Source organism: Etheostoma spectabile, chromosome 23 (genome assembly GCF_008692095.1).
Source record: "Etheostoma spectabile isolate EspeVRDwgs_2016 chromosome 23, UIUC_Espe_1.0, whole genome shotgun sequence".
Taxonomy (NCBI): domain Eukaryota; kingdom Metazoa; phylum Chordata; class Actinopteri; order Perciformes; family Percidae; genus Etheostoma; species Etheostoma spectabile.
The window spans coordinates 14,011,040-14,036,665 of record NC_045755.1 but is presented as its reverse complement, the minus strand read 5'-3'; the positions used below and the strand labels follow the sequence as shown (position 1 = coordinate 14,036,665).

Sequence of the window (25,626 nt, the reverse complement as noted above, 5' to 3'; positions counted from 1 at the left end):
AATATGAGTTGCAAACTCACATTGCCGGATGTCACTTTGAACCTCAAGTAAAACAAGCCATTTGTTATAAAACACACTTTATTAAACTGTATGTTGAGCACAGTTATATCTGAACATAAATAAATTAGACCGGTTATAGAATATGCCGTCAGTGTATGTTGAAGCACAGTTCATTGGTGATAAATGTAGGAGGATAATGCAACATAGTGTGTGTTTTACCAGTAGAGGGCACTTTTGCACCAGAACTGCAAATAAGATGTCTTGCATATTGGTATGGAGAGTTTATAGTTCGACAAACTTAATTTGAATCTCATTTGTTTATTAACATGAGATTTAATGACAGTGATATTCTGTTGAATTTGAAAGCATAAGACCTCAGTAGTATTTAATAAGTGCTTAACTTTAGTCACAGTACTATCTATTGGAATGTAGAAATGCAATAAAAAACATTTGTACAAATTCTTGTTATCTCCACACAGCAAAATGTTACTATTCTTTTGACTGTGTCAAACTTCACTAGCCTTTATCAAACATGTAAAAGATACAAATTACCATTTGGCTTTTGACATTCTTGGCACTTAGACCCTCATTGACATTCACTAATGACCATATTACAAAGCTCCAAAAACTATTTTGCAAGCTATAGGTCTTTCATGGTGTATGCAAAAGCTACCATGCACTATCAAATAGGCTGTAAAAATGCTTGACAGTCAGCCTGACATCCTTCTTAATAAGTCCTTTGTGTAACCCTTATTTGACCAGACTGTCCTTTATAAATCAATAGTCTCGCTGCAGATGCTCAAAGCATCGATTTGTCTGCAAACCGTAATGAACTCCTCCTGCACGGATCGGTCTGCCTCAGACGACATGTCCAGGTCCAGGCTCTCCTGTGAGGCTGCGCCCAGCGTATTATACTGCCTCTGTGGGTCAGCATGGCCCTGGTGGCCAGAGGACGCCACATGGCCAATACCCCCTTGCTGGAGAAGCTGCTGCGCATGTCTCTCCGGGCTCGGACAGAGGACCAGTGACGAGCCTCCGAAAGATTCTCGGTAGAGGGAACAGGAGGAAGAGCTGCCCCTCCAACCTTCACGAGATGAACAGCTGGAGGAAGAGGACAGGGAGGGAGATGGTGGAGCACCTACAATAGTGTCTCCTTGAGTTTGGGCACAAGAGAGCTGGGGTTGAGACGCCATCTCCACGCAGGAAGAGGTCCGATATAGGCCAGGGTCCATTGAGAGAGGATCACAGAGGCCATTGCTTGGAAATGCACAGTGGTTGTTAATCGATAGATCTCTGCAGCAAAAAGGTCTAGCAGGGCTAAAGAGGCTCATGGGAAAGAGTGCCTCACTGAAGAGTGCTTCGTCTATGCTGCGACGCAGGTTGATGGGTGAAGGTGGCCGCAGATCTGTGGTGGAGTCACTGGTAAACGAGGATCCACCTGAGGGCTCTCTGGCTCCTCCATCCTCAGGTTTTCCTGAACCATGTAAGTCCAAATCCAAGTCCAGGTCTCGGTATGCCAAGGCCCGGTTGCTGTGGTAGAGGAGGTCCAATCCGTTCAGACTGCTGCCAAGCCTGTCATCCACCAGAGTGTAAAGAGGAAGGTTCTCTGTCTCTCCAAGCCCAATGGTATCAACAATTGCAAGCTTCTCCTGCTGGCTCAGGGACCACTGGTAGCTCCCAGGCAGGATGGGGGACTTGGATGCCAACAGTTCAGTCCAGCAGCTCCCTGCAGCTGGTAGATGGTCAGAACAGTAGACTGGTTGTGCGACCACCAAGGCTAAAGTGAGACAAACCCCAAGCTCACACAGTCTGCAGCTAAACTGAAAAGCCCACCAGGGCCAAGGATGGAAGACCTCCTCTCCACCTGCAACACCCATAGCATTGAGCATTGCATATAACTGCAGTCCTGCACATGCTAAACAAAACAATGCTGAAATACAGACGGTTACAGCTGCACGGTTCCAGTCCCGGCTCTCAGCAAAGGGGCATCGGTTGTAGCGCTCAGCAGGTGTTGGAGACGTGTTATTCAGGTGGTAGATGTGCTTCGAATCTGCCCGCACGTAGATGTAGAACACAAAATAGGCAGCGGACAGAAATGTGGCTAGTGCTACAAAGGCTCCACGTGAGATGAGTGAAAGAAAGAGGCAAAGGGGAGGCTTTTGCTGGTAGAACTTCAGTAATGTCACCGGTCCGAATGCGGCACCAAAGTGGAGGACTACCAGGCAGGCAAGGAAACAGGGTCTCTGGAAAGCTGAGTAGGAGAGCTGCATTCTTGAGCGCATTGAGAGGAGAAGGAAAACCAGACCAAAAGCTGCAGTCAAGCAGGGAAACGGTGCTTCGTAGAGTATCAGTGAGGCCTCTGTGGAGGGCAAACGGTCCTGGTGGCCGTAGGCATCGTACAGGAGGGAGAAAGATCTGGTGCAACCAGCGGCTAATAGGAACAGGCTGACCAGGGCAAAGTATCCACATCCGGATGGACATCGTAGTGGCAAGCAGAGCAGATTTAGTGCTGATGCTAGCGTGAGCATCGCAAAGACACAACCAGCCCCGTATACATGCGCCTCCCAGGCCAGGCCCCAAGCTGCCATGGCGCTGTTCCAGTCGGTGTACAGCGGCACCAACATGAGCGGAGCAGGGATCAGGAGGGGGTTGACTGATTGGTTCATGGCAGTGATATTTTGTGTGTGCTTGACCTCCGAGGAGGTTGTTGCGTCCCAGGTGTCGGAGAGGTTGCAGATCCCGGAGCGCTCTTTATTGCAGTCTGGAAGGAAGGTGGCGTTGCTGTCCACCGGGTTGGACATCCAGTCTTCAGTGTACAGAGGAAAATGTGGAGTTTCTAGAAAAAAAAAGTAGAAATTTAATTTGATCAAATATGCTTTAAATACATGGGAGAATAAACAAGATTCATATTTTAATGAGTAATTTAAGACAAGAAAAATCCAAAACTTGGAAAAGGCAACAGCTGTAAACATCCCAATTTTAATTCATTTTAAAGCATACTCATTCACTTACTCATAAGAATACACAGAAACATTTAATCAAGGTTCAAACTATTGGAGCCAGAAAACAAGTTGGATCAGATCCAGGATGGTAAAAGCGCGCTTTCCTCATAATGTGCTAATCCTTTTTAAAAGCTTGTAGAAAGGCAACTTTAAATTGGGCCCACGTCAGAGGGTGTGTGTGTGTGTGTGTGTGTGTGGTGGTGTGTGGTGTGGGTGTGTGTGGTGTGTGGGTGGTGTGGTGTGTGTGGGTGTGTGTGTGTGTGTGTGTGTGTGTGTGTGTGTGTGTGTGTGTGTGTGTGTGTGTGTGTGTGTGTGTGTGTGTTTTAGAGAACAGCCCACTCAGAACCACAGAGCTAGTTTCTCTTGCATTACGTAAGCCATCTGGATTTTCCATGCGCGTACAGTTAATCATGATTGTGTTAGACGTGGTTAGCACTGCAAAGGAAATGGTTTAGCTTTGGAAATTAAGGGGAACCATGTAATATGTGTTTGTGTGAACACCACAAAGACGCCTGCAAAGCTCATCTGTGCCATACTGGAGGATGACTTAAATTTGGACATGGCACACTACGTTTTTTTCACAGCAGTATATCTCACAGGTGGGCAAAAAGACAAACATGATTTTTCAGCCTCCTTGTCTCCACATTACTGAGCTTCACATAATAGACCTTGTTCTTTTCCATAAAACATAACAATCACCATGCACATACTATCTTTTCACCACAAAAAAGAACATATTGAGACCTTCACTCTAATAACGGCAGCTTAAACCCCTTGCCCTACTACAAAAGCCGAAGAAAAACGTCTCTCTCATTTGCGCACGCAAAGCAACACACACACAAACACACACACACACACACACACACTGAGACAAGGTCATCAGTCATTTTGCTGGAGATCAGAGGCAATCACTCCTCCATAAAGAGCCAGGTGCTATGATGGACAACAGAGATGGGGACAAATGAACTTGATACACTGACAGCACAGTAAATCACACATCAGTCAGGTTTAGTACACTCAAAAATATTTAGCTGTAATTTCTATGTGAGATTAGATACTTATTTGTGTAAAAATGGTGTTTTAAATACAGCCCAAAAGCATTGTCTAATGCTAATGTCTTAAACAGAGAAAAAAGGGGTTAAATATGTCCAGCGAAGCCTGGGGAATACATTATATAGGGTGGTTCTGGTATGTGCCACTTAAAGAACTTAAATGTGCAGACATCAGCACCACAAAACCCCCAAACCTTTCCTTATAGATTGTTTTATTCATTTCCTAAGTACACCTAAAAGTGGGATCTATGTGGTTTAGCAATTTTGTTTTAAGTCTCTCTCATCTGTATTTTAATGTACTTTTATGGGTTGTATTCTTGTGTTTCCCATCCCACCCTGTCCTGGTCACCTAATTCACTGTTTTGTTCTGCCTTCGAAAAGAGGAAACTCCCATACGTGGGTTTAGTATCTTTGAACTAGGACAGTTTTCTGTTCGGTTCTCCTGGACTCCCTAGATATTTTAAAAGTGGCTTCCCATGCCGTGTGTTTTTTGCTCCCCCCCCCCCCACTGAAGTTATTAGGATTAATCCTCTGGGAACCACAAATGTCTGCAACAAATTTCACAGTAATCTATCCAGTAGTATTTGAGATATTCCAGCCTGGACCAAAGTGATGGATCGACATTACTGTGCTAGCGTGACTTATAATCAACAGATTAATCAATGATGACACCAATCATTACTTGTAACCACTCCATATTGAATCAATGCAGAATGCTGAAAGCCATGTCATTGATATATTGGTGTCATGTTGAGAAAATGAGGAGGTGTTTTTAATCATGTTTAAAGTGACATTAGCAGCTTTTAATGAGGGCATTAACTACCGTATGTCAGTGTTCTAATAAACCAGCACTGTTTAACTGCACTGACAAAGTCCCCCTATCACAACAGACAGTAGCGGTGTGGAAAATGTGGCTGGAGTGTAAAACAAACACACAGCTGCAGGCATTTTGATGAATGTGTGGGCCACTGATAAACTAGGTGGTGTTCAGTGCAGTGTTATGACTCGTCCGTCCAACTGTTTACTTTCCAGGGCGATGGTGATGATTTGGCTGCCAATCCAGCCGACTGAAAAAGGTGACACGTATTGACTCAGTGCCATGTTTTGTTACCTCGCTCATGTCGATAAATGTCTCATCTGAGCCGCCTGGACGGGGTTTGGTATGTAATGGCTACAGTACAAGGATCAGAACGTTACGTTCCACTGCATGCTGCTCGGTCATCTGACACATTCCTGTGGGAACAGGTCCCCCATGCTAGGGGCAGTAGACATATCTGCAGTTGACAGACAGCCTGAAAGCAAAGTGACTGTGGACATAAACTGAAGTCATTTTAACTAAGAAAGTCAAAAATGCAATTTTTTAAAGACTTGAAATTTCCACTGACTACACTACCTGTTCTGACTAGCTGGTGCTGGGAACATATTGCAGCATTTAGCAGCTGAAGGGCCGGCTGTGGCTCAGGTGTGGGTTAACCTTTCATCACAAAGTTGACGGTGCAGTCCCCAGCTGCTTCGGTCCGCATGTCAAAGTGTCCTTTAGCAAGACGCTGAAATGACACTCAACCCCGAGTTGCCCTCACACAAATTCCTGTTATTAGCCAGATGGGTATGCCGACGCCTTGCATTCCAGTTCCGCCACCAGCGGTGAATGAATGTGTGTGTAAGGTAGAAAGGTGCTATGTAAATGCAGTCCATTTGCCATAAAAAGCCAGCTAAAAGCGTGTAAGGCTGTATTTAGGCACAGCAGTTTTTTTTAGCCATGCTAGCATTAACATTTAGCTCATATAGGCATTGCTAACATGCAGATGTCACGCAGGTATAATGTTAACCATGTTCAACACCTTAGTTTAGCGTGTTAGCATGCTAACATTTGCAAATGAGCACAAAACACAAGTATAGCTGAGAATGAAAGGAATGGCATTTGTCATTTGTAGGTATTTGGTCTTAAACCAAAATAATGGACTAAGCTAAAACGTTGAACTGATGATGGCGCTAGGGATAAATGCCATGGGTTCACCCAAGTTAGTAGGATTTATCCTCTGGAAAACTTGGAAAAGTATTTAGCCCTTCTTTCACAATGCCTGCAGCTAATGATTTCTGTGAATATTTTATGTTACATTCAGTATAAATTGAAAGAACGTAGATCTGTCTTAAGACAATTCACTTAATCTTTAATAACCGATAGCATACAGTCTAAAAGATAAATTAACAACTTTCTAAAAACTCACATTACAAGGCTTCAGATTTCTTGTGAGGAGTGGTTTCATTGAGGTCTCAGTTGAAACACTAATTAGTGCACAGGGGCTTTATTTATTACTTAATTACTTTGGGTTTTGCTTTTAAATCCTAAGCGGTCTCACCTAAGGCACCTTACCCTGCAGACCAGCCTAGGTAATAAAGGTGAATGATTCTACTGATGTTAAATAGGCAACAACCCCACACAAATCTTAATTAGCTGTGTGTTCATTCTGCGTTGTGAAACTGAGAGCACCATGTTGTTTTTATCTGATTGCTTTCATTTTCAATTAGGATCACCTCAGAAAAAACAATTTAGTGGGAGCTCATGGAGAAGTTAGATCATGCATACTGAGCAGGAGCCAGTTGTGTGTGCTAGGCTGACGGTTTATCTGCTTTCTCGACGCTTGCACTTAGTGCTAAAGCACCTGATCTGGGTCCCTTAAAACAAATGGGATAGCTTGTATGATACCTGTAAAGTTGTTTAAGTGCAGCAGATATTATCGACAACAGATTTTTGCTTTAGGCAGTACACATTTTAATGGCAGACAGACGACCAACATATTGTTTCACTCACTCACTCACTCACTCACTCACTCGTGGCACACCAAGATAGAAAGCCCCGTAGCGCCCTTATCATCAGAAAGTGGCACATTTGACAGGTCTGTTTTTGAAAATCACTCGGCAACATCTGCTATTCTGGGCGAGGTAATGTGGGTTACATCTGCTGCTGTGAACTGGGCTAAAAGTAAATCTTTCAATAAACATCTTTTACCAGAAGTCAAGTTCATGATGATGGAATATTATAGTATATGATACACCTGTATATGTATACATTGAGATTACACCAGATTTTACAGTAGATGATGAGAATATTTTTTGATTAATGAACCCATTGATGTACTATATTTTTTTACTATCAAAAAGTCCTGTGACCAAACGCCAATAACGAATTGTTTCTACTAATATTGTCTGTGTAGAAAAGCCTAATATAGCTCATTGTTCTGTGCCATGGACCTCCACTGTTCCTCCACTGCCCCAAAACCAATAAAAACACCATGCCATGAACTCTCTAGAACACCAACTATGTATTAATCCGCCATTGAAAATAGTTCCCCCACAAATGCCCCGTTTACTCGTGTTTGAGTGATGTTTTCTGAAAACTGCTATGGCCAGCTCTTTGAGGAAATTGCTGAGCCTTTTGTGAAAAAGAAAACTGGATATTTGTAAGCAGGTTTTAAAGATGTGCGTCATCAGTAAGAGCCAATGGGCTTGGTGCAAACGGGATGAAAGATGGTCAAATTATTGGTGTTAGACTTGTCATGGGATTCATTGCATAGAAACAGGTTGATGGAAACACACTCAATAACAACAATACAGAACATTGCCAGCCTTAATTATTAATGTCTATTGTTATACACAGTATTCTCACCTAATGTTTTTTTGTGTCTGATGGACCTGGTTTTAAATCACACAAATACAATAGGAGAAATTTTACACCCTGCATTAATGAATAGATTCCAAAACAGAATACGTTAAATGTTATTTGCAGAAAAAACCTGCGCAAGCAGCGAGTCTTTATTTTAAAGTACTCTGCTGTCATTGGCCAGCACTGAATTACTTGTGTGTATTTTCAGTTTCAGGCAGCTATTGTCACCAGATCAATGATTACTTAACTGAGAGACATATTTGTTTATCGGGGTAGGCATTGTTCCCTTACTCTTTTGTTCTCAAGAGTTCCCTAAAATCACAGCTTGACTAAGCAATTACCTCCTCCCATTGGAAGCAATTAGTAGCTTTAGGCAAAGAATGCAAGGTAATAGTCAACCTGCAAAGGACTGGAAGAAACACATATTGAAACAGCTACAGGACGGTTTTTCAAACAAACAGCCTGCAGTCCTTTTAGTAGTCCGCCTAACAGCATGCCAGAGCAAACGCATGCTCAAATGGATGGGATTTTGAAATATTTTGTTTGTTCACATCTCAAGGGATTTGTTTTCTCACCTGTGCTCTGTGGTGTAGATGTTGTTAGCAGCTTATTGGATGGTGTGGAATTGTCTTCCAACTTGGTGTCACCGTCCCAGTCAGCTGAAGGAACCACACCTTCTTCATCGTCCTTATCCTCTTTGCCCGGCAGCTCTGGGAAGACACATGCAATTTAACCTCTGAGCGATGTCAAAGCGATAAGGACTGTTATTTAAAGAACACGACATTGTAGCTCCATGAAGTCTGAGAAAAAACTGATTAGCAACTCTGGAGCCTTCCCATGGAAAAAGTTTAACCCTCTGTGTTCTCTGCTCCCAGTATGTCTGAGCTTCCCACTGCACAACATGGAAGGACTATATTTCTTAACCCAGTTCTGTCAAATATATTGGCCCATCGCCCACTTAGTTGTAGCCAGTCATCCATAGCACAGTAGTCTGGCCATCTATAGTCTAATTACACTGACATCCTGATATGTGTGTGCATGTTTGAGAGTGTGTGTACATCCTGATCCATTACAAAATCCAGACCCCATGCCTGTTTTATTAAGAGACCAAAGAAAGAAAGAAAGAATGAGAAATAGGTACATCACTCTAGAGATTATGAGATTTGGAACAATGACTGTGATGAAGCCAGGGATAGCAGCAGGTACAGTGATAGTTTATAACTTCAGTATTAATATTAATAAAAGACGCAGAGGCACAGGGCTAGTGGGAGGAATGATGAGTTAGAAAAAAAAAACAGCGACGAGGCAATGCGAGCCACCATCGTACAGTATGATCTAGGTCATGCTCACAGCACCCGATTTAATATTATGTTTTAAAAGTCTCCAAAGCAAAATCTGCTTTGCAGACGGAGATCTGTCTACACCAAAGGACCTACACATGACCTACCTGCACATACAACAGTTATTTATTCCACTATAAATCAGTTATATTTTGAGTAACATTTACAAATAGAACAATTGTAAGTTATATGTATGGGTTTTGTGCGACGTATTTTGTTCAAAACTTGAGATTTTAAAGGTATCCCATGGAGGTTATAACCAGTAGGAGCGGAATTGTTTTTACGACCGTCCCAGTCTGCAGTCAGTTGTCTGCACACAAGAACAAATCACAACACACAGTCGCCAGTTTTCACGCTATTTAGCTGATCCATAGTTGGAACACGGTCATTTTCAACAAAACGTAGCAATGCGGTAAAAGGCAATGAAGAAGAAGACTTCAAGATAGTAAAGCTGAATGTAAACAATGCAGGACTATAAATGTTTAAAAAAAACATCTTTGCAAATGTTTTATGAGGAAGATAATGTATTTGACACATTTGTTAGACCTCAACAAGGCCTTAGGTCATATGCAGGGAAATGGTCCGCGTGGAGAGAAAAAGAGGTTAACGCGTTTGCCAAATGGCATTATCGGAACCTATCGGCTCTCTGATGAGGATTTAGCTTTTTTTTTAGCTTTTTGTAAACAGATTTCTGCATTGATATGCAGATATCTGTTTATAGAGATTTGCCAAAACATCGTCTGTACCTGTCCTCTTGTGTTAGTATTAGACTGTGACCGGCACACGAAAAGAGGAATTCTTGGCCGTATATTCGCTGGCTACACCGGAACCACCAAAATATTGTCTGTTGCCGATGGGTCCAGAGATTATTTGGTGAGGAACACTGAAAGCTTACAAAAAACTCCACAGGTTAAGTTTGAGTCATTACAGTTTAAATTTCAGTGAGTCATTACAGTTATCTGACCAAGATGACTAATTGGCCGAAACATTTGTGTATTTGTTTCCTCAAACGTTTGTTGTTGTCACAACCTTTTTGTTATCATGCCAAGGTGCTCTTGAGCAAGGCGCCAAATCCCGCTAACTGCTGGGGTGTGCCTGTCCAGCAGTCCCGAAGCCCTCACTCTAACATTTCTCCATTTGTGCATTTATAGGACATGAGCATTGTGTGTGTATTTCAGGCCTGTGTGTGTAGTGTGTTCCAACAATAGAATGAACAAATTTTAAATTTAATTTTAAAAAAAGTATATAAATTGAAAATGGTTTGATTGTGTCAAGTGAATTGGTAATTTAAGACTGTACACCACAGCCGGATCGCTGCAGCATCTCAGATCTGCAGAACAGATGCTTGGATGTGCCCGCACTGCAGATTAAATTTCAACATAACGAGATTTTCTACAAATAAGATATAAGGATCATATCACTCACTCACTCAGTACAAGTGGAGCTTATCTCTTGAGCTACAAGCAAAATTATCAATGACTGGCTATTTTTTAGACTGCTAACAGAGCAAAATGAAAGCCAAAAGATAAAAATAAAAGATGTTACTGTTTACCTAATTAGTACATACATCGTTTCATTTAGCCTTCATGAACTTAAAGTATGATGTAGCCATTGTTTTTTCAAAATATCCTTCCTTCCTCCTCAGGCTGGGAATGGATATTTCTCTATTAGATTTCATCTAGAGAGCCTAAACTGAATTTAACGTTGCACCTACAGTGGGCAAAACCTTTGAGGAAATGCCATTTTGGCGTGGTAGTTCTTCATAGTGTATAGTGATTCAGAGGCTCCTCATTTCCGGCTTCCAGAAATAATAAACAAAAGATGATCTTGGACTCCATTAAACTCTGCTTTATCTACGTAAGCCCCGAATTAGTTTGTGAAAGCATGCAGTGGTTTGTAACGAACACACTGAGCTTAGAGTGATAAGAGCGAAACAGAATACGTTGGATAGCAGTGTAGCAGAGAGTCAGAGGCGCATAATCAGATCCATAAAAATGAGATATTATGACTGGGATAACTCATCTCAAATGTACTTGCACAAAATTGCATCAGGTTATTGCTAATTTGGTTCTATTTTAAGATAGTTACTAAGGGATTCATGGAATTTTAAAACTCCATTCCGCTATCTTACTTAGAAATCAGTCCATATAAAGGTGATCATTATTCCAGATTGTTGTCTAATTGCATATTTGCATTAATCAATATTATTCCGCCTGAGAGCTGTGGGTCAAATCCTAAAAACAAACAGGCCTAACCCATTCAGTTTTCTAGAACTCATGGACTCTGTCTTGCTAAGGGAGTCATTATGAAAAGATTAACATAATATTAAAGTCACCACAGTTTTGCATTAAAACCCTTTTTCCATGTAAATATACTGGGGCATTAGATATTCATGTCACATGGTCTGTGCGTGAATCCATTTTCTTAAGCAATTAATCTATGTCAATGGTCGTGCTATAGCTTCGTTACAGCACTTAGATCATAGAGACCATATATCCTTGCAGTTACAAATGGAGTATGTTAAGGGTCTTTTAATACAGCATACAGTAATGGAAAAGGTGGGAGGAGGGGAAAGAATGAAGGAGCTCTCTCTTCTCATAATTGCCCTTGCTGTTGGAGTGTCCCTTAGTAAAGGATTTGACACAGATGCAGATCATTGCTGTTCTTTCAATTTTTTTTTACACCTGACAGCCTTCTCAAGGGCAAGGCCACATAGCAAACACTTGATCAATGAAAAACCCACCCATTTGTGTGGCGAAGATGTTCCACACCTCCGGTAGGGGAGTGATTCACCCTTTGTAGCTTAAAATACACTACAGCACGCGGATTGAATGTTTACATTGGGACAACGTATGATAATGTATGATAATGCAGGGGGGTTGTGCTTTCATTGTCATATGAAGTCTCCCCCTGCGTCCTTTAGCAAGGTGTGCTTATTTAAACACTGCACTACCACACCAAATAGACTACTAGGGTGCAAAAAAGGACCATATTTTTTATTGTTTTTTTTTTTTTATTTCTCCATGGATGACTAAAAGCTTATCTGTTCCCTGTCAGGACATTTTTACTATTTAAAGCAGGCAAAGCTGACATGGATGTCCATGGAACAAAGTGACAGGGATTTGTGTTTGTAAAAGAGATTGCTAAAGGCGGAGGGGAGCTGGGAGGGAGGGAGGGAGGGAGGGAGGGAGGAAGGGAGGAAGGGAGGGAGTAGACTAAATGGCGAGAAGCACGTTCAGCATCCGTGAACAGCGACTGGCGAGCGGATGGTCCCACTGGAGACAAAATGATTTCGCTGAGTGTGCGCTTGGAATACTGATACACGGCAACAACAGCCCTCCCCACCCGGGCCAATCCCCCCCTATCTTTTCTGCATGCCGTCACACCATGCACAACCGAAAACAAATGTAGACACAACACCGGTCGCTGTAGACAAAACGTAACACCACCAGTTTCAGAACAAGCTGCGTAAAGGTATGCAAGATGCAAGATTTGGAATAGTTGCATTCCAACACTGCAAGAAAACATTCTCTCTAAATCTTTATTTCCTGCTAAGGAACTGTTAATGTACTTTTTGATATTGTACAGAATACATTGTTATCTGTAAGTACCCAGTATTGTTCCATTATCTTTTACTGTGACTATTATTGCCACTATTCATTTCAACCCCAACCGGCCCCGTCAGACAAGAGCCTGGCTCTGTCGCACTGTTGCTTGCTCTGGAGGGAACTGCTAGAACTGTTGGGTCCTTGCAAATTATAGAGTGCGGTCTAGACCTACTCTATCTGTAAAGTGTCTCGAGATAACTCTTGTTATGAATTGATGCTATAAATGAAATTGAATTGAATTGAATTAAAGTTATCCAGGAGTGTCTCAAAGTCCATTTCTGACCTTGGAAACAATCTCATTTTAACAATCTCCTTTTAAGGTCCATTTAGTAGCTATTCACTGTGTCACACATGAAAAGGAAGTCCCTAAAGTGCTAAGAAAAATAGAAATTCTACGACAACTGTTAAATCTGATTGAAAATTTCAGAACAGCTACCGACCCTAACATGAGATTTTGTCAAGCAATGAGCTAAAAGCTGTTTAGAATAACAAGAGTAGCCAAGAGGGGTTGAGAGAAACCTCAGTTTTTTAGAGAAAAGCATTAGGTATTGTAAAAGGGGAAATCATTTTGTACATGTATTACCATTAAATTGTTTCATTCTGTTTTGGCTAAAGATTTGTGTAATTATATAGGGACTACAATTAATTTAAATTGTATTATTAAAAAATATCTATTTTGACTGATATTAATATGAATTTGGTGGGAGGCCAGCATTAAATTATAGACGTTAATCAATGTGCACCTGCAGAATATTAGTATGTACATATTGCTGGCACTACAGTGTGAATACATCCATCAAACAATCACAGGTTTATCAGGTGGACATCAAACTTCACCGACTGAGAATAATCTACCCATCATTTTCTGGCCCAACCTTTGACCCTACATGATGAATGTGTCTCTACCAGGAGGAGGACCTTTCCTGAAGGCTCATTAAACACACAGACACCACACTGCTACCAGTGTTGGGGGATGGGCGTTGACGAAGGATGTCTGGCCTCACTGTCATGTAAAAGTCTCCTGGAACCTATTGGCTACCAGTAGCTGTTTTAGCTCATCATCTTTTCATTTTGATTCTCTTTGACAAACAAAACACCCACCAAGCAGCCTTCAATCAAATCCTCTTTCCTTTCATTCACTGAACGGCTTATGTAATATGGGATTTAAAAAAATTAAATAGGATGATACGAATTACTCACTGGCAACAATGAAATGTTAAATCAACTTAGTCATCAACAACACATCACTTCCAACATGGAACTATTTTATTGAATAGTTCAAAGTCTGTGGTAAGCAAGCATTGGAAATACAGTAAATATGTTTCATGCTGTTGTAGATGGTTTTGATTGCTGTATTGTGCAACTCCCATTTCTGAAAGCTGTCATGTTAACCACCACAGAGATACTGTTGACTTTTGGTTTATTTCATGTCTTGACATTTGTGTTATCTCATGTCCTAGAATGAAATCCTATTTTCTTGTTAAATAACTTTTTTTTAATTATATTTAGTCTCAAGGTGAACAGAAATTTCAACACATAACCCATCATTGTAATCATTGTTAATGTAGATTCCAGACTTGGACCTAATGAGTGTCGTCAGGGTTTCAACAACATCTGGAATAATGCTAATGTCGGACCTTTGACCACTCACCATGTCAGATATGTCATCGATCAAGCCAAAATGTTTTTCGACAGCCAGCCATTGAACACTTAAGACCTGCCTGCCCATGATGGATCACATCTATATAGTCAATCCAGCCACCATTGATTGGTTTAACTTTGCTTACCTCCTGCTATTGAGATGTTAACCCTTTGGATCTGAGTTGTGCTTGTTATGGATTCCATCACCAGTTTGTGATTGATCCCCATGGCAGTGGTGATTACCCCCGGCTGTTCCTCCCCAGGCATTGACCTGGCCTCGGAGAAGCCCAGGTCAGCCTTACTCTGAGTGGGGTGAGTTTCCGTCATTGTGGCCCCTCCAGCATGGAGGGTAACACTGACAGTAGAGTGTTGTGGTTTTCTGACAAACATGGTTTCTGAGGACGTAGGTGGAGTTACAGACCCCAGAGGGTGTCTGCTGGTCAATGTGGCCTCCACAAGTCCTGGGGTTGTTTCCGTCATTGTGGCCTCTCCAGCATGGAGGGTAACACTGACAGTAGAGTGTTGTGGTTTTCTGACAAACATGGTTTCTGAGGACGTAGGTGGAGTTACAGACCCCAGAGGGTGTCTGCTGGTCAGTGTGGCCTCCACAAGTCCTGGGGTTGTTGTGATTTGGGCTGCTGCCCATGTCAAGGCAGTGGGAACTGTGGTTTCTGATGCTATCGTCAAAGAGATCTTTTCTGTGAAATCTCCAACCTCCTTTTTATCAGTGTGTTCCTTTGGCAGGTGTTGTGTAGTGGCGCCAATGCTGGTTCCGGCCGCTCGTCCCGTGCCCCTCGGTGGGTTGGTGTGTGTTGCACTGTGTTCAGGAGTGTTTGTGCTGGTGGGACTGTTAGTGAACAGAGTGTTTCTGATAAAACTGCTTGTGGGAGAGTAGGAGTCTGGAACAAGAGTACCATTGTCGCTCTGTGCTATGCTGCTGTGTGGAGATTCTGATGTCCCTTTTGGAAGTGATTCTGTTCTTATCTTTGTCACGCTGGTTAGGTGCCCCTGAGTCGAAGTGGTGGGTGATTCAGAGGCTTCTGAAATGCTTCCTTCTCCTGAACCTGAGTAGTCTTGCAGGTGATTGATTGGTTCTGTCAGCCCTTTGGTGGTTGTGGTCAATGCAGCATCCTCGTTGTTGCTGTCCGAGCTCCTGTAAAAGGGGATATGGAAGGGTAGTGAGGGTATGGCAGGGAGCTTTGGCAGAGACGGGGTCCACCAGTAAGAGCTTTGTTTCTTTTCAGGTGGGTCTTTGCTTGATGCCGTTGATCCCCAGAGGGCTTCTTCATCAGCCACAGCCCGCCTGTGAAGTAGCAAAAAACACCAGAAGCAGAAAGCCAAGGTCCGGAGGAGGCGAAGCATGCTGTCGACAGTGGCGCACAGATCGGTCACATGTTGTTCTCCATTCTTCTGCTCCCTGAGGCAGGTTTGTCTGATTCTCTGGCAAAATGGCCTAAAAGACAAGAACACACAGGACACAGAGTGACACACTTTTAATCCACTCTTGGTCGGCTAAATTTGAGTTGAGGAAAACTTGATAGAATTTGCATCTGTTCATTTTTTCTTTTCTTTGAACATTTTCGAGTGTGACCTGCTTTTCAGCTGTTTTTCCAGACTGTGAAGTAAATCAAGTGTAGAAACTATACAAATCGTTAGAAGAGCTTGCTGAAGTTAGTAGGCTGAAAAAAAAATGTCACCCACCACAAAGCACAACAAGAGCTTAAGTATTATGAAAACCCCACATTTAGTGGTGTCTTGTTAGATGTGGTGGTCAGTATTTATGTCGGGCTCTTGCTCATGTGCATGCTGTGTCACAGGGGTTGGGCTGCTACACGGACTGACCAATTAGACGACTTAAACTTAAAGAACTTCCATCCATATGTATTCCATTCAGTGAGGATTGAGAGTAGGGTTGGGGGAGGTTAGTGAAGAATTAGGGTCCGGGTTGCCAACATAAGAATAGAGGGACCTCTTTTTCTTTTTTGGGGCACAGAGTGGTTCAAAGTCGCTAGCCTGTTGCCTCAGTGAAAAGACTGGAGCACCAAAGGAATTTCCCCCGTGACAACAACAACCTGTATGCTTTAGCTATACTTCAACTCTCCCACAGCTTTGGCCTTGCTCTCTTTTAATCTCAGATGTATTTGTTCTTTAAAGCAGAGGGAGAAAGATCTGTTTGCATGGGAGAGAAAAAAACCAAACATAATATGCAAGATCAATCAGCCACTACTATAAGAGTCTCAGGCTTAATCTCACAGATCTGCAGAGCAGAGACTTTGCCGGCCATCTTCCCCTCCCTTCCCTAACCCAGCCTGTATATACAGTCAGGTACGGAGATGTGAAGACTTACTACTGGTCAAACATAAAGCTTCCCACACACTCCCTAGTTTTAGCATTTTGACTGAACAGCATGCCATGAGATCAGTTTCCAATGAGATGAGGTTGTTTATAGATGATCTCAAGCTTGAACCAACCCCACACACGGTCACATTTCACGTGTGCAGAGATATGATTGTAGATGAATTAGTATCTGATGCTGCATGTTAGTGCAATTGTGTACTTGTTCGCCCACATGTGCTGTTCTGTAGGAATACACACCCACGCATGCACACTTTGTTGACTTCTTCAAGGCATTTTGCCAGCTATTTCTAAACACTTAGAGAAAGCTGAATTATTAAATGCGGCTTTCAAAGAGAAAGGGAAAGCTGTATTATTTAGGAACCAACTGTATTTCATAATGCAGAGTAACACTTTAATTAGCTCCAAAGCGTGGGGCAAAATAAATTCTATCCTTGATTGCCTTTTTGTTGATTTGATGAATAACTGATCAAATATTTAGCCAATGTGGTATATGTATAATTTATTTTGGCACTCTTGTGTTTCACTTCAGCATCACTTTAGCTCAGTCTCACCTAGCGTGGTAAAAGAAAACTCTTGTAGAGCGCAAAACGCTTACTTTACTTTACAATCCAGCATGTTTTTTTAAGTGAATATATTTTGTAAAATCAATCAATAAAAAGACACCACAGGTGCAGTTTTGGGTAGAATTGAGGGTACGCCATCCCGTTCTTTCCCTCAAGCACTTTGACTCGGGCCACATACCAGATGCAATTTTGTTGATAGCTGACTCATCTTGTCAATAAACACTTGATAACGCCGTACTTTATTTTGTCATCCACATCCAGAAAAGTTGAAGTTAGAATTCACTTCAACTTTTGATTCTAATATTGAAATTGTAATGCCACAGTAAATAATTTAATTTAATTGATCAAGCATTGGAAAATACATATACACTTTTCAAAGTCAGGATTTTTTAACATAAGCTGTATTCCTAGATCCTATTTTATTTCCCAATACACTGTAAAGTTGCTCCACTTTTGTTAAACCTGCAATAATTCATTATTTTGGCCAATATGGGAGAAAATAATGGGACAAGCTGTAAACACAACCATATTATCAGCTTTAAGGTTGATATGGTAAACTTATCAGAAAGCAGTAGCATATTTACCCATCCAGCAAATATTTATTAGCATTAGCATTGTTAGCCTTTATTTGGAGTCGTGTTTCTGGTCACCCAAAGCAATTCCTGATGGAAATATTAATATCTGACTCTTTAGCAGCTCGTTGCTCCACTTTGTTCAACAGTTAGTTGCTAACTTTGTCTGTGTAGAGTTTGGTGTTGGGTAATGTACAGTGTGTTTATCAGAGCTTCTTGCTAATCCAAACATTAAAGTAACGGGCCATAAAACAAAACAACAAGCTGAAAGACACTTAAATGCTCCATAGAGCTGAGGATAACTGCAAAGTTTGGATATTAATAAAACAAAGATATTGCTAATAGCAGCTTAAACATGTAAACACATTTTGTTTTTCAAACAAACTAGCAATCAAGCTAACACAGTATCTACAGTGCTAGCCACTAAGTAATCAAAAAGCACACCACAGCATGGGCTTGTACTCTGATTCCGGATTGGGCCACTTGTCACCACATCAAATACGTGCCTGGTAGTGAAGGCATTGTCTGCTTTGACAGGCAACAGAGCAAGTGGAAAGGAACTATAAAAAGTGTCTGTGGGGAATTTACAAGTCCCTTCTATTATTTTGCTGCCGTTTTTGTCTCGCCGCTCCTAACAAAGACGGGGCCTTCCACTGTAGTGTGCTCAATGGAGCAGAGACGAAGGAAGAGAAGGGCAGAGAGCAAAAGACAAGGGCAATAAATGAGAGAGAGAGAGAAAGGGAGAAAGGGGGAGACACAAAGACACCATATTGACATTCAGTTGTGGCAGTCGTAGTCCAGGAGAGTAAACTCTGCTGCAGTCTCCCTAATGCTCATTTTAGTTTATTGCCAGCGAGTCCTTTATTAACTCTGTAAACAGACTCCTGTCTTTCAATTTAGTCTGTGTGTCTGTTGTGTTCATTAGAAGCCCTCCACGCTCTCACATCTCCCAGGACCATCAGCCATCTTGATCTTCATCCGCCTTCAGCCTGCTGGCAGTATTACATCATTACATGCCCCTCTTTGATCATATTAATTCCCAATTTCCACCAGTTGTGGAATTGCGGCGGAATCATTAGGTTTCAATTAAAGTCAACGTGTGTATTTTCACTGACTGCGGAACGGCTGCGTTCTGACTCCGTCCCAGCTCCGTTGACACGTAGAGCTTCTATTTTTGCCGGACACCGGAGAGCTCTGCTGCAATTCAGCACATGAAAGAAACATAGACAGTTAAAGAAATGGAACAACAGATCCTGTTGTTCTGGATGGTTCATAGATGTGACGTGTCTACTCCTCTGGATGGAAACAAACTGTCATGGCCGCAGCCGTTCCACAACAAATCCGAACCTGGTGGGTATTGACGGACGGCGGAGCACAGAGCCAACACACAGCAGAGCCAATCCGCAGCCGTTCTGCAACTGGTGGAAGATAAAGAGGAGTTGAATGCAGTGACTGAATTAAAGGTGTGTGTCACTCTTGACTTATTGAAACGGAGATGCTCTATGCTAAGGGGAGTCACAGTTGGAGACCGATTAACAGCGGCCCATGTCATTACTATTTAACAAACTTGCTATAAGCACGGTAAGGTCTGTGGATCAATGACACAGTCCAGGATAATGGAGCAATTTACCTTTCCTGCAAATGGCTACTGTTATGGTTGACGGTTTTCTGAATCTCCTGTGTGGGCGTGCACATTCACAAGCCCTAGTTCTCACTCTAGGGTTATTTCCATGGTTATATGTAGGTGCGATTGTATTAAGATGTGCATCCTCCCACATGCTTTTGGGTCAGATTGCAGTGCTTTAACATCACAGGGCTCTGTCTCCCATCTAAGGAGTAAACACATGGTGTTTTTTGTTGTTGTCCTCTCCTGACTTTGGTGCTACGCAGGGATGTCGTTACTGCACAGATTCAATCTGACTGGCCGCTTTAAGCCAGCAGGGATTTATTCTGCATGAAGCAGTACATTTGAAGGGCTTTATAAAGTGTTACAGAGAGTAACTGGTGCCCAAGTTTCTGACTATCAAGCTATTGTATTCATCTAATGTCCCAATTTCACACAAAAAAGAATGATTTTACGATTGGTTTATTTCATTGTTATATATTTACATAAATAGAGATTGATTAAATAATACCATATCAATTTTGTAATTTAAACTTATGTTAAGGTATTCTAGAGTATTGTGTTTTCATTGTCTGCATATTGCAAAAGAATAGTTCAACATTTAGGTAAATAGACTTATTTGCGTCCCTGCCAATAGATAGATAGATAGATAGATAGATAGATAGATAGATCCGTATCGCTCTCCTAGCTGAGAGTAGTATTGATCTCCTCATCTAACTCAAAGCCAATTGAAATTTCATTTAAGCACATACTATTTTAAAAAGAAATGCACCGGTTCTTTACATGTGATTCCACTGCTGTTTGTGTATTGTCAGTCCTTGTTTAAGTTAACTGTATAATTCCTTGTTTGACATAATTTTCTAGTAGATTCTTTAACTTCCCATCATTGAGATCCACAGATAGAAATAGTCCAATCAGCTAATGTCAATAGTCCCTGGACTACATTGACCATCATGAGAGCTACTGTCATGTCCGACAACAGACAACCCTCTGGTCAAAAGAGCAGCATCACAGGTTACAGATGTCCTCCTAGAGGCTTTACAACCAAACAACAAACTGAGTCATGCTATTTACAAACAAGATTAATGCCTTGCTATTTTAATCTGCGGGGTTTCCTCCTGTGTTTAGTTTGACATGACATCTCACAAACCCATTTTCCACATGCAGAAGTCCTATCAGAACGTTAGCAGCACCATTAATAGCATCTTCTGGACTTTAATTTCTCTGTGAGAACTTGCTGATACACTCAATCTTTCCTTTTTTCTTTAGTTTGGCTCTCCACACATCTTCCATGCCTCCTTATACTACACCTCTTTAAATCCCCACTTTGACCACTCATGACACATTCCCCATGCTTGAGAATGACATTAATTGTTCCGGGCTAATGCTTGTGTTAGCCCCAGAGCTGATGAATGTGGTGAAACTGACTATTACAAAGGAAGCTCTCAAACACAGGCGTTCCACCGGCTTTCTTCGCCATGGTGACAGCTGAAGCCAAAGACGTCTTGCTAATCCTCGGGATTTCAGCACCTTTTGGACTCCGCTGTTCCGTTTGTTGGAGTGTGCTTCACACACACACACACACACACACACACACACACACACACACACACACACACACACACACACACACACACACACACACAACAACAACCAATCCGTGCTTTGCTAGTTTTCTGACATCAAAACCCACACACTGACACATTCTGTACATCCTTATGCTAAAATGGAGAGAGTAAACGTGGATGTGCTTACATAATCCAAGCCAGATATTAATAGAAGTTGCATTATGTTAATCTTTATATATTCAGATGACACACTCACAGACGCACACACTCTCATTAAATACACCTACCAACACACACATTCCATCTATAGAGTTACCACTAAATGACTCCCTCTGATCTTCTTAATCCCGATTGTTATTAGTATCAATGCACCCAGAACAACCACAAGCCCTCTAAAAAAAAAACATGTTTGTGTGTGTCAGTGTGTTCACTGAGTGCGTCTCTCAGCGTGTAACAGCATGCATATTGGAGTCAGACCCACACATCCCTATTCATAGATGCAGAGCAGCTGATGAACACACACACATGCAGGGAGAGAGGTACAGCTAAATGAACAGAGAGATGAAAACATGTCTTACCTACAGATGTATGGAATAAGATGGAGAATCCACAGCCAGCTGTGTGTGTGTGTGTGTTCTGCTGCAGGAGAGACCGTCTTTCTGAGCCAGTGTAGGTTTGACTGTGTGGGATTGAGTTTCCAGTCTCTCTCTCTCTCTCTCTCTCTCTCTCTCTCTCTCTCTCTCTCTCTCTCTCTCTCTCTCACTATTTGTCTCGATCTCTCTCGCTCACTGCATCAGTAGTCCACTGTGTGGCTTCCGTCACAATGCCTGTGGTCACACCTCACCGAGCCAATTGTTCATTAGCGGAGATCACCCAGTGCCGCGGACACTGGGAAACAGAGTTGTGCAAACACACAGCTGCATGTGCCCACGCACACAAGCTGTAAGCTGGTCAAATCTGAATGCAGCTGTTTTCAAGCACTATATTTAGACCTAATATGTGCTGATGTTGGCATTTTGGCTTTGCAAGCAAAAAAATCAATTCCTCTATTTACAACTTGGGTAGTTTTGGCATCATTCTGTTTGCTTATGATAAAATCCAACCCCATCGCCAAACAAGAACATCAATATTGGGATGTTGTGTAAAACACAGAATTATGTTCAATGCCAATAGTTTTAAAATTCTCTTTTTCTGCTATATCTTATAATAATAAAAATTGTTGTTATGGCAAATGCACGTTAGTTTAGGTATGGTTAAGGTTAGGGAAAGATCATGTTTATTGGTAATATATATGCAAAAGTTTAATGCAGGTCTGACTGGAGGTGAACTCTGGTTACTGCATGAAGGTAGTTATACACCCATCCATCACACCGATCTTCAAACCCTAACTTTCCACCATGCTACATATCTTGCACAATAACTTCCTGTGTTGGCACCAAATGTTGGCATTGGACATCAATCTGTCAGGTACGGATACTGGGCTGCCACCACAAAATAAGACCCAAGTTCTCCTTTAAAGCATCAGTTTTATTAGTTTTCATCCCTGCCCTCTGGAGCACAGAACGACTCACGTCATGTTCAACCTACTACAAATTAACACAAGGTTGCAGGGACTCACCTTTGACACAGTTTAACACAGTCCCTGACCTAACTCCGTTGACATCTAAGATGTCATATCAATTGAAGGAGTCATTGTTGTGCACCAACTTTGGCAAAACATTCCCCAGATCTTTCCTTCTATGATCCCCAGGAAATTCCTAAATATAGAAACAATCAGTGAACTATCAGCCCAAGGAAACATAATTTCCTGAGCAGTCCTGTCTGTGATGAGGTCCCCTCACCAGCTCAGCTCAGTCCCGCTGGCGCAGGCAACATCGCCTTAATAACACATTTCACCTTGACTCTCCTTACTATTATTACCACCTTTACTTTTACCCCGGTGAAATAAAAGACTAGGTTCCTTACCACACAGCTGCTGCTTCCTCTATTTTTAAGTCAAGGTATTAGTTGCATTTAAATGGAATAACTGGATTTAGATTAGACACATATATCCTCAAAAGCTGAAATACATAACGTATTCTTCAAAAGCTACGACATGTGCTATATAAAGGATGGACAAAGCCAGTCTTTGAAGCTTTTTATACGTCATTATGAAGAACATCCTGTTTTGTGGTAGGAGCACACATTTTTTAGAGACAGTAGATATCGCCCAAGGTTTGTGTAAAGCCTGGTTTTATGCACTCGAAAAAAATCCAATTATTTCTGTAAGAACTGTGGACAAGCGTCTCTTTCTAGCCAGCAGGTTTTTCTTAACAGCGGTGAGAGAAATGAAAGGTGAACTTAACTCCAATTCCGATCTCAGGACAGATTAAAGTATGTCTTATGAAGTTATGAACTAAGGACAGGATAAGCTGATCTTTAAACTGTGCCCGAGGACAAGCTCTATGTATGTGTGCTCTAATTAGGGATCTGTAGCCTAGTGCCAGCTCAGTCTTTATTTATTTACAACCTTTAAAGAGTCCTTCTCTTGTTTTTGTTCTTTATATTTCAAACATTTTCTTTTGCAGTAATACAAATATAGGAAATGACTGAGGGCAGACAACTTATCGTGCATCGTCCTGTGGACCGGACTCTTCCGTTGCTGTGGAGTCGCTGTTACTTCACTCATGAACGTTTTTATAACTTTAAAGCATTAAATCTTCAAATAAGACGCTCATGCAGCACACCAATTGACAGCTTAGCATCTCATGATACAATTGTGACATGGATGACACAAAGCATAAGATGATTTATTGCAGTTAAACAACTGTTATAAATTTAAACATCACTATACTTGAAAGACCATGAGTGCAAGATTATGAAATGATTGTTTTTAAAATTCTTAAATACGTGATATATTTAAGCTATGATCTGTACACATGCATGTAACTTGTCCTTGTAACAAATATGAAAACTGCCCGTCATATGGTAATATGAGCTGACACAGTCAATTATTTGATTAGTTGAGAAGAAACAAGTATTTTGATGGTCGATTAATTTTTTGAGGCCAGTTTTTCCACTGAAAATGTCAAACATTTCTTAGTCCTAGCCTCCCAAATGTGAGCATTTAGTTATGAAGACAGACAGATCAGACCCAAATGCAATTCAACAAAAAATCGGTTTATTAAACAAAAGAAAAAGGAGAAGGTGTGGGAAGGCGGACGCCAGAAACAGGAACGAAGGATACAAGGGCTGGGGTTAGGATGGCGAGGGATAGTGAGGAACCTGAGAACTGAGGCAGGATTGGTGAGAGATAGTGAAGAGGGCGAGAGATAGTGAGGATGGTGAGGGATAGTGAGGAACCTGAGAACTGAGGCAGGATTGGTGAGAGATAGTGAAGAGGGCGAGAGATAGTGAGGAGGGCGAGGGATAGTGAGGAACCTGAGAACTGAGGCAGGATTGGTGAGAGATAGTGAAGAGGGCGAGAGATAGTGAGGATGGTGAGGGATAGTGAGGAACCTGAGAGCTGAGGTAGGATGGCGAGGGATGAGAGGGCTGCAGTAGGATGCTGAGGGAACTCAAAGAGCGAGGAGGGAACCAGGGCCGAGGGAGCCGAGGGGGAGACACTGGAATCCGGGCAACGGAGGGAGTCAAAGAGGGGTAAGTTGGAAGAGGAAACGGAGGCAGGATGAAGCAGGGAGCCGTGAGGAGGGAACCTACCGGTGGAGTCAGCTGACTGGAGATGAAAGCAAGGACTGTGACTGCAGGGAAATAGATACAAGGAGAGGTAAGTACAAGCACAGGACAAAGACAGGTAAGTATGCAATATTCAAATAGAGCTTGTGGGATGTGTCACCAGTGTGGCTGAGACAGCGATCAAGCAAAGATGGTGAGTGGATCTGGGATTGAAGTACTGAGCTTGATTGAAGATGGCTGGCAGGTGTGCGTGGCTGGACAGCGGTGATGGTGAATGCAGAACCGGTGTGTGTAGTCAGCTGGCAGCAGTAGGTGGGAAGAGAGCGGGAAAACACAAAAAAACACAGTAGACACAGGGCCAACAGAGAAACAGAATTACACAATCAAGAACTAGAATACTGACAAAACAAAACAGAATCTGACAACCAGCCGACCCCAATCACCACACATCTGCTTCTTTTTTCTTTTTTTACATCATTGCAATTGAATATCTTTGGGTTTTGGACCATCGGTAGGACAAAGACACCTGAAGATGTAACTTTTGGAATTGCGATGAGAATTTCTCACCGTTCTGTGACATTTTATCAATTAGTAAAGGAAAGGAAATAATGATTAGTTGCAGCTCTCATTGACAGTAGTTTATCTATCTCAACGGCTTTTCCCCTGCTGTGAGGTTATTTAGTTTCTACTCCATCAAAAAAGCTCCAGTATCCCACTGTACTACTGAGAAAACTTCCACTTCTAATAGAAAATAACCTCTGTGGACCGTATCATGCACTGTTACACATATTCCTGTGTTATCAGTGTGACTAATGGCTAATGGCAGTGGACTTCACTGTGTTAAAGGGACTTGTCGTGCTCAGGTCTGAGGACAGAGCTGGGGAACAGATTGTCGTCCAATAGAGTATACTAAGAATTGTGTGTGTGTGTGTGTGTGTGTGTGTGTGTGTGTGTGTGTG

At 42.0% G+C, this 25,626-nt stretch overlaps 1 protein-coding gene across 2 annotated transcripts; it reads right to left on the bottom strand.

The window, feature by feature from the left end:
• Nucleotides 1–60: 60 nt before the first annotated feature.
• LOC116672758 (proline-rich transmembrane protein 4) lies at nucleotides 61–21,743 on the bottom strand. 2 transcript variants are annotated; one of them, XM_032504587.1, is made up of 4 exons: nucleotides 21,571–21,743; nucleotides 14,454–15,760; nucleotides 8,294–8,428; nucleotides 61–2,836 (listed from the first exon to the last, which is right to left on the bottom strand). In XM_032504587.1, exons 2-4 carry the CDS (start codon nucleotides 15,667–15,669, stop codon nucleotides 771–773), a joined length of 3,417 nt encoding a protein of 1,138 aa, XP_032360478.1. In that variant the 5' UTR covers nucleotides 15,670–15,760; nucleotides 21,571–21,743; the 3' UTR covers nucleotides 61–770. The 2 variants fall into 2 exon arrangements, with proteins under 2 accessions (XP_032360478.1, XP_032360479.1); XM_032504588.1 differs by having other exon boundaries at nucleotides 771–2,836; nucleotides 21,575–21,722.
• Nucleotides 21,744–25,626: the final 3,883 nt, after the last annotated feature.

Bases quoted from the DNA above. Each gene is read 5' to 3' on its own strand.
- LOC116672758 (XM_032504587.1), bottom strand. From the start codon at position 15,669: ATGCTTCGCCTCCTCCGGACCTTGGCTTTCTGCTTCTGGTGTTTTTTG. The intron at 8,429-14,453 runs GTAAGCAAAGTT...GTGTCTTCCCAG, and splicing joins TAACATCTCAATAGCAGGAG to AGCTGCCGGGCAAAGAGGAT. The intron at 2,837-8,293 runs GTGAGAAAACAA...TTTTTTTTCTAG, and splicing joins ATCTACACCACAGAGCACAG to AAACTCCACATTTTCCTCTG.